Below are 12,777 nucleotides of genomic sequence, written 5' to 3' on the forward strand. Positions count from 1 at the left end.
GGTCCCAGAGGGGCTCCAGGCTACTGTCCTGCGACCTCCAGGCAGCACCTGCACCTTTGGTGGTGTTTTGAGCCAGCTCTGCCAATGGAGTGACTGCTGACAGAAGGCAGACAAGGAAAGCACGACTGTCCCAGGACTGCAACCCATCGCCAATGTAGGGATGGTGCCAAGGGCTGTGCCAGTCTGTCTGATGGGACACAGCAAGGTGCTCTTCCACTCCAGAAACTTTGCTGCTTCTGCCCATTTGTTGGAGTTTGTTTTTATGGGGATCATAGTGGGCAGTCTGGAGGTGGGAATGTGTCCAAGCAGTCTCCTTGCCACTGAAGCCTCTGCAGGAGATCCCCAGGCAGGGTCAAATGCAGCCCACAGGTGGGAAAAGGCTCCAGTGGCAAGGGCTCCCCCTATACAGAATCACAGAATCACCAGGTTTGAAGAGACCTTCAAGATCATCATGCCCTAACCTCAACTAAACCATGGCACCGAGTGCCACATCCAATCTTTTTTAAACACATGCAGGGATCGTGACTCCACCACCTCCCTGGGCAGACAATTCCAGTACTTCACCACTCTTTCCGTAAAAAACTTTTTCCTAATATCCAACCTGTATTTCCCCTGGCGCAGCTTAAGACTGTGCCCTCTCGTTCTGTCAGTTGCTGCCTGGAGAGAGACCAACCCCCACCTGACTACAACCACCCTTCAGGAAGCTGTAGAGAGTGATAAGGTCACCTCTGAGTCTCCTTTTCTCCAGACTGAACAACCCCAGCTCCCTCAGTCGTTCCTCATAGGGCTTGTGTTCCAAGTGCCAGGAAAGATGCATGGGGTGACAACGCCAGGCAGCAGCTGGGTGAAGTCATTTTATTCAAGGCACGGTCATAGCAATAAATCACAAGAAGGTACAGGCCTCTGGCACATTCCTACAATGGGGCAGCCAAGGGCAATAAGACCAGCAGCCCAAGCTCCCGAGGACACAGTGCCACTAGCAGGCACTTGCTTCTACCCTCAGAGAGGCCACCAGCATCCCCATGCCCTGCCTGGGGCTGCCTCTGGAGCGGGCAGTGAGGGGAGCAGCTGAGCTGTGGCCAGCTGCAGGGCACCTGGGCAGGAAGCCACAAACCCCCCAGAGAACTTTTTGGGATTGGAAAGGAGCGTCTGAGCTCAAGGCTCCCCCGAGCCAACTGCTTTGTGGCTCGTGTGCTGCAGCCACTGCCCCAGCATGCAGGGGTGTGGGTGGGACGGGGGCCATGGGACTGCCAGCCGGCTGAACTGAGATCCACCAGCACCACAGAAATGCCCCAAGGGCCCACTTGATGCTCTCACTGCTGGGCTACCTTTCAGCCTCCCCCCAGCCCAGAGCTGGCACACTGTACCCCTCCTCCCAGTGGCACTACTAATGCTAACCAGCGCCACGGCTGAGCATGTGCCTTCGCACAGCAGCACTCCCAATGCCAGCCAGCTCTGGTGCTGGCAGAGCTGCACTTTCCTCCCTTCCCTCCTGGCACTGCCCTGGGACGGTGGCAACTCCAGTTGCTCTGAAGCTAGCAGGAGAATCAGGGACAGGAAAATCAGCCCTGAGGCCAAAGCAGGGCAGAGTGAGGAGCCAGCATGCCCAGGTGGGCTATGGTAGGAGAGAAGCTGAGCAGGATGAGGATAAACCCTTGTCCCCAGGGGCCACCACAGCTACTCTGGATGAGCTGGAAAACTGCAGGGATGTTGTATGGGCAGGTAATGGCACATTTACACTAACCACAGCAGGACTCACACTCAAGAGACAGTGTGGCTACTGGGGGAGCAACCCACAGCTGCAGCTTGTGGACAAGGGCAGGCAGGATGTGGTGGACCAGGAGGACCTGGAAACTGGGTCCTGCCAGACTCCACCTGTTCCACCTGTTCGGTTGCATTAGGACAGAACTATGCTGGGTCCCATGGGCAGCCCCAGTGAGAGCATGAGCATGACGGGGTGCCACCAGGGAAGAGGAGTGACAAGGAGCTGTCCTCAAAGCCATTAAACACACTTGACCTCCTACTTCTCCCCAAGAGCCCAAGGACACAGGCGTAGTGCGGCAAGATGGGGGGATGGGGTGGGAGGTCGAGGAAGAGCTGGGCTTGCATTTGATGTCTGCCTTGGTGCAGGGCTGCTGGTGCTCATGTAGGGGCTCTGGTGGCCAATGTAGGGACACTCACCTCCTCTACCAAAGCACACGCATGTCAGCAGTCCCTGCTAAAATGGACAAAGCGGGGCAGGCAGCAGCCTGCAGGCCAGCAGCAGGGGAGGCAGCAGGACAGCTGCCTGAGCAATGGGTGGATGGGTTGAGATGCAAGGGTTAGGGGTGGCTGTCCCCTGCCTCTGAGGACCCAGAGGACAGTGTGGTGGCAGGCACATTCATCTGGGCTGTCTGGGCTGCTTCCTCCTCTCAGAGGGGCCAGGGCCTTCCTCCTGCCCCCAAAAGCACGGCCTCTCAGAGAGACCCTCTCCCTATACTGCTGCACCCCCTCTCCCGCATTGTGGGCTGGAAGAGGCAGGTGGGGACAGGGGGACACTAAGGGGCTTAGCCAGTGCAGGCAGCGGGAGGTACCACCAGAGCCTCCTGCCACTGCCCATGCAGTGGTGTCTCCCCCTCACATCAGTCCTGTTGTCTCCTGTCCCATTAGCAAGGTGGCCCCCACCAGTGCAGGGAAGGCTCCTTCCTGCCCCACGGCACGTCCTCCGCTCTCAGCACAGTCTGTTCCCAGCTGGTGCCAGGGATGTTCACTGGTAGCGAGCCTGGCTCTCTATCACGGGGCCGCTCCTGTACTCGCCCTCCACTGTCTCCAGCTCTGTCTCGAAGCTCTGCAGCCCCCCATCCTCCCCATCCTCCGCCGGCTCCAGGTGGTTGCCCATGGTGCCATAGGACTGGTGTGCTGGAGAGGCTGCCGGCGTCAGGCTCAGCTCAGGTTCCTGCAGGACAGTGGCCACAAAGAGCTGCCCCGGGGGGCAGTGGGCCATCAGGACCCATGGGAGCCAGAGCAGGTGGCCACATCAGGGCTGGGGAGGGGTACTCACATTGGAGTTAGGGGTGGAGGAAACACTGCTCCGCTCCACGTCATTGAAGGTGCCCTCAGACTGGTCAGACATCTGAGGAGAAGGAGGCCATGAGGAAATCATGGTTTGGGGGCCCAGCTTTGGCTGGGGACAGCCAGGTGCTATGTCAGACTCCCCATGGTAAGTGAGGAGGGGATGCAGTGGGGTGAAGGAACCGTGGGGTGGGTGGCTGCGTTCACCTGGTAGCTGGAGGGTTTCCGCGGCTGCAGCTTCTTCAGGCAGAGGCCAAAGAAGGAGAAGATGATGCAGGAGAGGAGGACCACAAAGGTGAAGAGGGTGACAGGCCGGGTGGGACCTAGAGCACAGAGACACTGGGGCAGCACATAAGCTTCCAAAAACCTGCTGCATGTCCAGCTGAGCCCCAGGCTGGTGACTGCTTTGGGTTTTACAAGCTCTCAATCCCCTCCCCAAAATACGAGCTGACACCTCCTTCATCTGCCAGGTCTTCCCAACACCATCCCCCTTACCACCCTCCATGCCATGCCTAACTCAAGGGTGACACCAGTGGCTCATCACTCCCAAGCATCAACACGACCCTCAGCAGTGGCAGGGTGCAGCCCCAGGCTCTCCCTACCGAGGCGCAGGACGGAGAAGAAGAGCAGCCAGAACATGCAGAGGATGGGGGCCACCACGACCTGGCTGATGGCAGCGACGTGGAGGCGCTGGTTCAGTTTGGTGGGGATGTACACGTAGTAGATGTTGTACCGGTCAACCATGTGCTTGAGCAGCATGTAGAGCAACCCTGGTGGGACAAGAGGAGCCATTTGGGAGGAGGGCAATGGGAACAGCCAGGACACAAGGATGCAGGGCAGGCACTGGGGATGATGCCCAAGGTTGCCCTCCTGTACCATGCAGGAAGCCCGCACTCCCATGCTGCTGCTGGCGGCTGGGACAGGCTGTTCTTGGCATGGCTGGGACCATGGGCATGGGATCATACTCACCAAAGGGGACGATGATGGGGCAGGTGATGCTGTAGGTCACGACAACAGAGAAGATACAGCAGGTCCAGGCGTACTCTAGTCCAAACTGGAACTGGTAAGCTTGGCTCTGGGGCACAACCAACAGTGTCATTGCTGCCTCCATCACTGCAAAGGCTGCACTTGCCTTTGCACGCCAGCCCACAGGACTGCCTCATCCCCACTAGCCCCCAAGGGGCCTGAAGAAGTCCCCACATGCATCCCCACAAAACCACGACAGCCTGAGTTTCCAGTGGGCGCATCCCTGCTGTGCTGGGGGTCACGTAGGCTCACAGGTGACCAGAGCCACATACCCGCTTGACATGGAGCCGCTCGGGCTCGGACTTGGCAAAGCAGAGGCGAGCAGTGTAGACGAGGAGGCCTGGGATGCGCAGCAGCTCCATGGCCGTGCCAATCAGGCTGGAGGTGACTACGTAGTTGACGAAGAAAGCACCGTTGTCTGGGAGGAAAACACACCTGCCCCAGGGACAGAGAGAGGTGAGACAGTGAGAGGATGCTCAGCAAGAGCTGCTGGCGATGGACAACAGGTGCTCCCGCTTGCCTGGGAAGTTTGGGAGCTTCCTGCTACTCACTGGAACTTGACTTCAGCCTCATCCAGAAAGTGGGTGTCGAAGAGCCAGCGGAAAAACAGGTCCAGGCTGGAGGGGAGAGAAGAGGAGCAGCTCAGAAAGAGGGCGAGCTATGTGAGAGACACCCAGAAGGCATGTGCTTTCCCCTGCCCTGATCAAGCAAGACCCTCTGGACCCAACACTGCCAGAGCAGCCCCCTCTGCCACACAAGATCACCGTGGAGTGTGTGCTTGCCTCCTGGATGGCCAGGATTGCTGTAGGTGGGGCTATGCAGACCCCTGACCAGGTCCTTTTAGGGTCTGCTGAACCCAAGCAGCAGCTGATTACTGCCACCAGCCCCGCTGGGTCAGCTGTGGCAGCCTGGTAAACTGCTCTGCTCCACTCCTCTGCAGGGAAGGTTTCTGTCTGTGACCATCTGTGAGTGGCTCAGCACTGCTAAAGAGTGTTCTCCCCCCCAGAGACTGCTGTGTTTCAGTGGCAGTGGGACCTTAGCCCTTTGGGGCTGGATTGCCAGGGTGAGGGGCCTGCATGTGATCCTGGCAGCTCGTGAGCAGGGAGAGCAGCATGGCAGGGTGGTCTGTACCTGCTCAGACCCAGCGAGGGCAGGATGATAACCATGAACACCAGGAAGAAGAAGCACTTGTGCATGGTGATTTGATTTTCACTTGATCTGCAGAGAGGGAAGACAAGAAAAGAACACTGCACTTTTTTGGGAAAGAGCAGCAGGTGGAGTGAGGGGCTGGGCTGAGTCTCTCTTTTCACCAAGGAGTAACTCCCAGCCACACAAAGCTGTGTGCATTTGATCTGAGCATCCCCTGGGGTCTTGCAAAGCCTCTCCCAGGCCAGGGTGTGTAACCATGAGGAATTTGCTGTAGTGAAAGCTCTCGTACTCCCAGCCTCTCACCTCCTTCATCCTTGCCCTCTCCTACCATCCCTTCTGGTATAGACCCAACAAGAGGCAGATGGATGTCTAGTACAAGTTCATGAACTCCCATTTCCCCCAGAAAAAGGAAGGGAGATGGTGAAAAAGCTCCTACAAGGACTTATCAGACCACGCACAGGGGCTGAGGCTGTTGAAGGGTGAAGACAGAGAGAGAGCACATTGTAGGAGTTGGGCAGTTTCCTCTACTTTAAGCATTCTGAACCCATACCTCTGCCTTGGAGGGCTGGGAGCATGCCTGGGATGGCCCTGCTGCTGCCAGTCCACCATCACACTGTCCCTCTCACAGACTTCTTCAGATCCATCTTAAAACCACCTGACTTTGTCAGTAGCCTGAAAGTGTTCAGGATTATGGGAAGCAAACAGCTTCTTTCTATGGAGAGAAACACCCAAGGGGCCCTGCTCCACAGTGGGGGTCTGCCATTCCCTCCCTGCAGGGTGGGTTCCCCTTCCACTGCGGTTCCTCCCATCTCTGGTAGCCCTGGGAGACTGTGGGGGCCCGCCCCATTACCTTGTCCAGTGAGACTCGAAGAATGCTGAGTAGTAGACAAGGAAGGGCAAGAAGACGGAGAAGGCCCAGAGCAGCAGCGTGGGGAAAAACTGGGTGATGATGGGGTTCTGCAGGAAGAGAGATGCCAGACACCCCCTCAGCAACCCACCAGAGCACAGCCATGCTGGAGGTAGTACATGGTGGTGCAGCAGGTGGGCTGGGGCATCACCTCCCTGAGCAGGGGCATTTGTTTCAGGAGATAAGAACTTGAGGCCAGCCAAAGGCACCACAGCCATGTTCTGAGCCCCAGTGCCCACCCAAAAGCTCACAGGTCAATGAGCAAGAAGGAGATGTGCTGCTGGCAGCTCCTAACATCTCCTGAGCTCTTTCCAGACCTTTCTTCTTGAGTGGACAGCAACCTGCCTGCCTCCATGGACACCAGCACCAAAGCTCAGGTTTGCATAGCTGCCCCAGGGCTCTGCCACTGGAAACACAAGCAGAAGGGGATGGATAGCAAGCACAGACATGACCTCATCAATGACCTTGTTTCTCATCAATGCTCATCCTAGTGATGGCTCATCTTCTTGAGCCAGTGTAGAGCTGGTACCCTCCCCCTGTCACAGACAAGCCTGGAAATGATGACTTTTTAGTACAATTGGCATGGTTTAGGGACTACCTTGAGGCTCTCCACAGGGTGTGTGACATTAAACATGTCCATAGTGTTGACAATGATGGCTGGCGTAGTGAGGAAGAACAGGAGGACAAACAGGCAGATATTAAGCAGGAAGAATCGCACCCACCAGGATGTGCCACGGACTGATAAATTCTCCCTGTAAGAGGAAAACATGACTTGGACATGATGAAGAGGAAAAGCCACATGTCCTGGGCCTCCCAGCATAGCTTCATGAAGCTCTGCCTCCAGCTATCTGCACCAACCATCCTGGCAGGCATTGTTTTGAGCTCGCCCTCTTCCCCTCCCTGCGCTGCTTTCGTGTCACATGCAGAGCCCCCTGGACCAGAGAACAGCCACAGCAGAGGTCCATACCACCAGGAGGTTTTGGAATCAGGCTGGAGAAATCAGAGTCTGGCAATCACCCCCAGTCTTAGCTGGCTGAGCCCTGCCACCCTTGGGGTGATCACCCCAATCACCCCTGCTGACTTCTGCTATGGCAACAGGAGGGATTCTTAGCCCCTGTCACCCTGGGAAAGTGTCCTACAGATACAGACACAGGCTCCCTTCAGCTAGACGGGCTCCCTATAGCTATGGGCATAGGCTCCTTATAGGTATGGACATGGGCTCCTTATAGGTATGGACATGGGCTTCCCCACATCTGCTTGTTCCCCCTTCCTCCCTCCCGTCTGCCGTAGGGGTTCACCAGATGATATCGCTGGGTGCAGGGGCATAGCGAACACCCCAGTGGTGTGACTTGACCACGGTGGTGACAGACGACTGCTGGGGGTGCTTGCGGCAGTGGATGTGGCTGTAGTCCTTCAAAATCCTGCAGGAAGAGGGAGCCAGGGGTCAGGTCTCACTTCTTGCGAGACCCTTCCCACAGCTCTAACAGGGCAGCCAACTCTGCAAATGGCAGAGGCATAGAGGAGAGCGACCCGTTGCCTGGCTTTGGCTGGAAAATCTGGCAAGGTGTCCCAGCTCTCCAGCAGTGGTGGCCAACAGGCTGGGGAGCATCCCATGGCCGTTGCATGAGGGGCACTCACACAGCTGTCATCCGCTCATCCTGGAAGGTGACGAAGGCCATGTCAAGCCGCTTGAGCATGATTCGGTTGCGCTCCGCATTGAACTCATCTGTGAGTTTCTCCTCCAGCTCCCCGTAGTACTGCTCAGCATCCACCTGCGGGAGCAGCCAGGGCTGTGCCGCACACCAGGCTGGGGCAGGGGCAAGCTGCCACACTCTGCCTTGCCCATGGTGCAGGTGTGCTGCCTGCAGCCCTGCCTGCACCCTCCTACCTCATCAAAGCCACAGAAGCGGCAGCAGAAGATGCGGGCGCAGGGGTGAGTTTTGATCATGATCTTCCCCTCTTTCTGTGCCTTGGTGGTGAAGTAAAGCCGCCCCTTCATTGCTTTGCGCCTGCCAGGAAGCCGATAGGGGTGAAGGTCATTCGGGGAGCCCCAGGTATACAGACAGAAACCCAGACTGGGTGCCTGGATGTGGTGGGCAGGAGCAGTACACCCATGCACAGAGGCAACACAGACGAGCACCCACTCACCTCTCTGCATCCAGCTTCATCAGCTTGCGCACGTCGAAGCAGAACTGGACATTGGTGACGGTGCAGCTGGGATAAGCCTCGCTGCAAGCACAGGGGCATGGTGGCACCAGGAGCCAGGGGATGGGGACAGTTCCTGCCACCTGCCTGCCACTCACCCAGCAAGGCTGTGGCACATGGCTACTCACTGGAAATGCTTGATGATAAGGGAAGGGTCTGTGATCTCCTTGGGGATGTGGGTAACCATCAGTGTCCGGGCAACCTGGGGGATGAGAAGAGGCAGAGGGATCTGCAGGATGGATCTGCAGGATCTGCAAGATGGGCAGGGATCTGCAGGACATATCGCTGCCACCCTGTTCACCCAGAGGGGAGCTGGAGCACCGACTGCCATCCTGGAGGCTAGTCAGCACAGATCTCCTCAATGCCCAATCCCAAACCCTGGGGGCATAGCCAGACAATGCCATACCCCAGACAGATGGATACAGCAGAGCTTCAGTCTCAAGAGACAAGACAGCAAGAGAGAGATTTGCCTCCAGGCTGTCACTTTATCCAGAAGCTGGTGAAAATCAGCCATACCTCTCCCTGCCAGCCCAGTTCCAGGCTGTTCCTAAAGCCCTCTGTACCTACTGGGACCAGCATTTGTGCAAAGCAAAAAGCTATCCATTAGCACCGACCAAGGCAGGGTTGGAGGAGAGGTGGTTGCTCACCTTCTCATTCTCTCTATATTCCAGGTGGACAGAGTGGTGAGCCATGCAAAGGATGGTGAGGATGAAATAGATGAGGGCAAAGATGCTGTGCAGCCACAGGAGACGGTCTCTGGAAGAGAGGAAGAGGGGATCAATGAGCACTGTGATGAGCATGTGGCATGGGAACCAGCATGGCACTCAGTATCTCACCCATGGCCACCCCTTCCACCCAGCAGGACCTCCCCGTGCCAGCTGTCAGACACCCACCCCAGGAACTAGAAGAGCAGCACCCACGGTGTTGACTGAGATGCTACAGAAATGAGGCCACGCAGCATCCCCGAGAGCGCTTCTGCCAGCACGGGGGTGCAACGAGCAGGGCCACTGTGTTGGCTGCCCTGACTGTGCTCATGCGTAGAACAGAGAGACGCAGAGCTACTGTGAGCGGTGTGCCGCTCACACGGAGCTGTGGTGAGTTCTGTGCCTAGGTGCTCCCAGCAGCGCCCACCACAGCGGCCGCACACACAGCCCCCCTGCCTGTGGGAGCACCTACTGAGTTGGGATGTTGGCGATGGTTGTCCGGCCAAAGTGGGTGGGGTTGTGTCCTGCAGAGGAAGAGGAGAAGCAGAAGATTAAGGGAACCCAGCGCAGTGTGCATGTCCCTATTGCAGTTATCGGCTCTGGTCTTTGCTCCCTTCTTTTCCATCCCCCAGGTCCCCACCAAGTCCCCACTGCCCTGAATTTCCCAGCCTCTTATGTTCCTCTGTCCCACAGCTGATGGTGGACTCCTGCTCACATGGGGGCTTCTGAGAGAGGGGTTTTGTTGCCTTCTGCCCCAGAGGCACAGTGCTTGCCCAAAGGCTTGGAAGCTTGCATGGCACTCCTGAGTCATCCTGTGACTAGGGAAGCACCTACCCAGGAGGTCCCCTGAGAAGTTCACAGGCAGGATGACAGCCACGGAGAGCACGCAAACCAGCATCAGCAGGACCAGGAGGTGCCGCTGGAAGGAGAGGTAGGTGGTGGCATCGATCCCACACTTGCTCTGAATCTCCTCGTCCCTGGAGAGAGGCAGGTGGGGGTGAGTGTGGCTGGTTCCTCCCCACCATCTCCCGCCATGGGGACACTGGCTTTCTCCAGTCTCTCACAGCCCACACCAACTCATGACATCCTGACTGTGGCACAAAGGATTTGAGCACAGACAGAATGAGGGACCCAAGCAGCCCTCCAGATGCCATCTCATTACAGGACTGGTTCCTATCAGGAGAGGTTGAAGCCCTTTTCTTTGGGATAGGATCTAGGAGCCAGGAGGAAATGCAGGGGTGAGCTCTCTGCTCTCTCCTCAGAATGCATGTTTTAAGAGGGCTCTTCTCTGCTGCTGGTCCCAGCAGCTCCTGGTGATAAGCTCCCCCAGCGGTGCCCAGAGGTGGTGGGGCATGACCATAATGCCAAGGGCACACACTTACTTCATCTGGTAGATAGAAAGGAGCCAGGAACAGAATCCCTAGAAGGAAAGAGAGTCAGGATGAGACAAGGGCAACCATCCCCACCTCCCTGGTGAGGAGCTCGGGACACATGCAGAGGTGGTGCAGGGGGCCAGGGGGCAAATGGAGGTAGTGCCCATGGCAGCTCAGCAATGCTCAGCCCAGTGGGAAAGGCAGCTGCCTCTGGAGAAGCAAGGAAAACACATCCAAAGAGCTGGTGGGAAGCTGAGCAGGACCTCTCTTCTAGGTGGCAAGAGCCCTGAGGGACCATGCAACCTTGAAAGTGGTGATAAGAGAATTCCTGTGAGGGGGAACAAGGAGTCTGCTAGGGCAGGAGTATAAAGGGACAGGGAAGTCTCTCTACAAACATCAACCAACCTGATGGCTGTCAGGTACATATTTTTGGCCGCAGAAAGATTTGCAGAGGAAGCTGAGGTGAAGCATTAACCTACTGTTTCAGGGGTGACTTGCTGGACCTCAGCTTCCTCTGAATATTTAGGAGGCTCACTGTAACAGGCTCCTGTTTCCAGAGCTCCCTCCTCTTCCCCTTCCCTGACAGCCCCTAAAATTCAATGCACTTTTTTGACTACTCTCAGGTGCTGAGGTGGCACTGCTGTAGAGTGCTACAGGACAGCCTAAGTTCTTGTGTACTAGCTTATTCCTTGTCACGGTGTACGCACAGGCGTTTTCTCCCCTATGCATTATTTTACATTGTACTAACACCAGAGATCATGCAAGTTCAAGGTCCCTCTGCAGTTCTCCAGGTCATGGCTGTGCCAAATAGCACTCATCCATTTGGCCTCTTCACTACTTTCTGGAGGTTATATAGAATAATAGAATCATAAGGTTAGAAAAGACCCCTAAAATCATTAACCATTAACTGAGCAGTGCCGAGTCCACCACTAAATCATGTCCCTAAGTGCCACATCTACATACCCTTTAAATACCTCTAGGAATAGTGATTCTATCACTTCCCTGGGCAGCCTGCCTTTCAGCGAAGAACTATTTCCTAATACCCAATATATTCCAATAACATGCTCTGCTACAAATGAAGCCATTTAGTCCTGCGTCTTGTTACTTGGGAGAATAGACTGACCCCCACCTCACTATGGCCTCCTTTCAGGTAGTTGTACAGAGAAATAAGGTCTTCCCTGAGCCTCCTTTCCCTCTGGCTGAACAACTCCAGCTCCCTCAGCTGCTCCTCGTAAGGCTTGTGATCCAGAGCCTTCACCAGCTCTGTTTATGCTGACCTTGGATAGGAGGGACACCAAGCATGGGGGATTCCTTTACTCTGCCCTGTGAGAGCTGGCATTTTCTTCCTCCTCTCCATCCCTTGACTTTATTCATGCCTGGACATTCCCTCCTATCCTACAGCTTAGCTTCATCTGATCAAAAGCCACAGGAGGCTTTGGACATGCAGGCATACCCACATCCCCAACAGCTACAGAGGGGTCAGACACTCCCTTAGCACAGCCCAGCAGGTTCTCCTCCTATGTCCTACTCCAAGGCTCTGCTCCAGACAACCATGCCTAAGAGGCTCTGCAGACCCCAAGCTCCCTGGGCTGTAATTTCTTGGGTTGTCCAGAAACCCTCTTGAAAAAACAGCATTTATCAGCTGATTCCACATTCTTAAGGATTCCCACACACAGGAGAGAGGTTGCACACTCCAGTCAGTATCCTGGCTTTTCATCTCAGGGTGAGTGAGAAGTTCTGTGCCTGCTCCTTGGAATTTCTGATGGCAGTGGAAATTTGTCAGGCTTTTATTGCAACTCGTCCTCCAACCTCACTGCTGGAGGGGTGTTTTGGTGCATCCCCACAGAGAAGGGTTCGTGGGCATGAACTGGTCAATCTCCTTACTGGATAAAGGCACCCAAACCTCCTTTAGTTGTCTGGCAGCATTTTTGAGTCCTCCAGTGAATAGTTTCTATCTTCAATATCTAACAGCACTATAAACCCTCTGGCATGTTTCCTGTTCCTGATGTGCAAAGAAAAATCCAGTACTTCTTTGCATCAGTCTTCACTGACAAGACCAGTCCTCTGGGATCTGTGACCCAAGAGATCAGGATAAAGGAATGTTAGAAGACAGACTCTCCCCTGGTGAAGGAGCACTGAGTTAGAAAACACCTAGCCAGACTTGACATCCACCAGTTCACGGGGCCTGATGGGATGCATCCATGACTGCTGAGAGAGCTGGCAGACACCACAGCAAGGCAGCTCATGATCATCTTTGAGAAGTCCTGGTGATCAGGAGAGGTGCCTGAGGACTGGAAGAAAGCACCATGCACTGGAACAGATTGCCCAGAGAGGTTGTAGAGTCTCCTTCACTGGAGATATT

General features: G+C 55.8%; 1 protein-coding gene across 4 annotated transcripts in view; it reads right to left on the reverse strand.

Annotated features, from left to right (window-relative positions):
• Positions 1-841: 841 nt before the first annotated feature.
• TMEM63C (transmembrane protein 63C) overlaps positions 842-12,777 on the reverse strand; it is a 34,268-nt gene continuing 22,332 nt past the window's right edge. For all 4 annotated transcript variants that reach the window (XM_048305468.1, XM_048305465.1, XM_048305466.1 and 1 more), the window contains 19 exons: positions 10,425-10,462; positions 9,877-10,019; positions 9,515-9,566; positions 8,986-9,094; positions 8,467-8,540; positions 8,282-8,362; positions 8,022-8,142; positions 7,772-7,905; positions 7,432-7,554; positions 6,732-6,885; positions 6,077-6,183; positions 5,209-5,295; positions 4,629-4,694; positions 4,350-4,512; positions 4,021-4,126; positions 3,654-3,821; positions 3,259-3,374; positions 3,041-3,112; positions 842-2,959 (listed from right to left, as the gene is read on the reverse strand). In XM_048305468.1, coding sequence (XP_048161425.1) covers positions 2,747-2,959; positions 3,041-3,112; positions 3,259-3,374; positions 3,654-3,821; positions 4,021-4,126; positions 4,350-4,512; positions 4,629-4,694; positions 5,209-5,295; positions 6,077-6,183; positions 6,732-6,885; positions 7,432-7,554; positions 7,772-7,905; positions 8,022-8,142; positions 8,282-8,362; positions 8,467-8,540; positions 8,986-9,094; positions 9,515-9,566; positions 9,877-10,019; positions 10,425-10,462 — 2,127 coding nt within the window. In that variant the 3' untranslated portion in view covers positions 842-2,746. The remainder of the gene's footprint in view (positions 2,960-3,040; positions 3,113-3,258; positions 3,375-3,653; positions 3,822-4,020; positions 4,127-4,349; positions 4,513-4,628; positions 4,695-5,208; positions 5,296-6,076; positions 6,184-6,731; positions 6,886-7,431; positions 7,555-7,771; positions 7,906-8,021; positions 8,143-8,281; positions 8,363-8,466; positions 8,541-8,985; positions 9,095-9,514; positions 9,567-9,876; positions 10,020-10,424; positions 10,463-12,777) is intronic.

Source organism: Corvus hawaiiensis, chromosome 6 (genome assembly GCF_020740725.1).
Source record: "Corvus hawaiiensis isolate bCorHaw1 chromosome 6, bCorHaw1.pri.cur, whole genome shotgun sequence".
NCBI classification, from domain to species: Eukaryota; Metazoa; Chordata; class Aves; order Passeriformes; family Corvidae; genus Corvus; species Corvus hawaiiensis.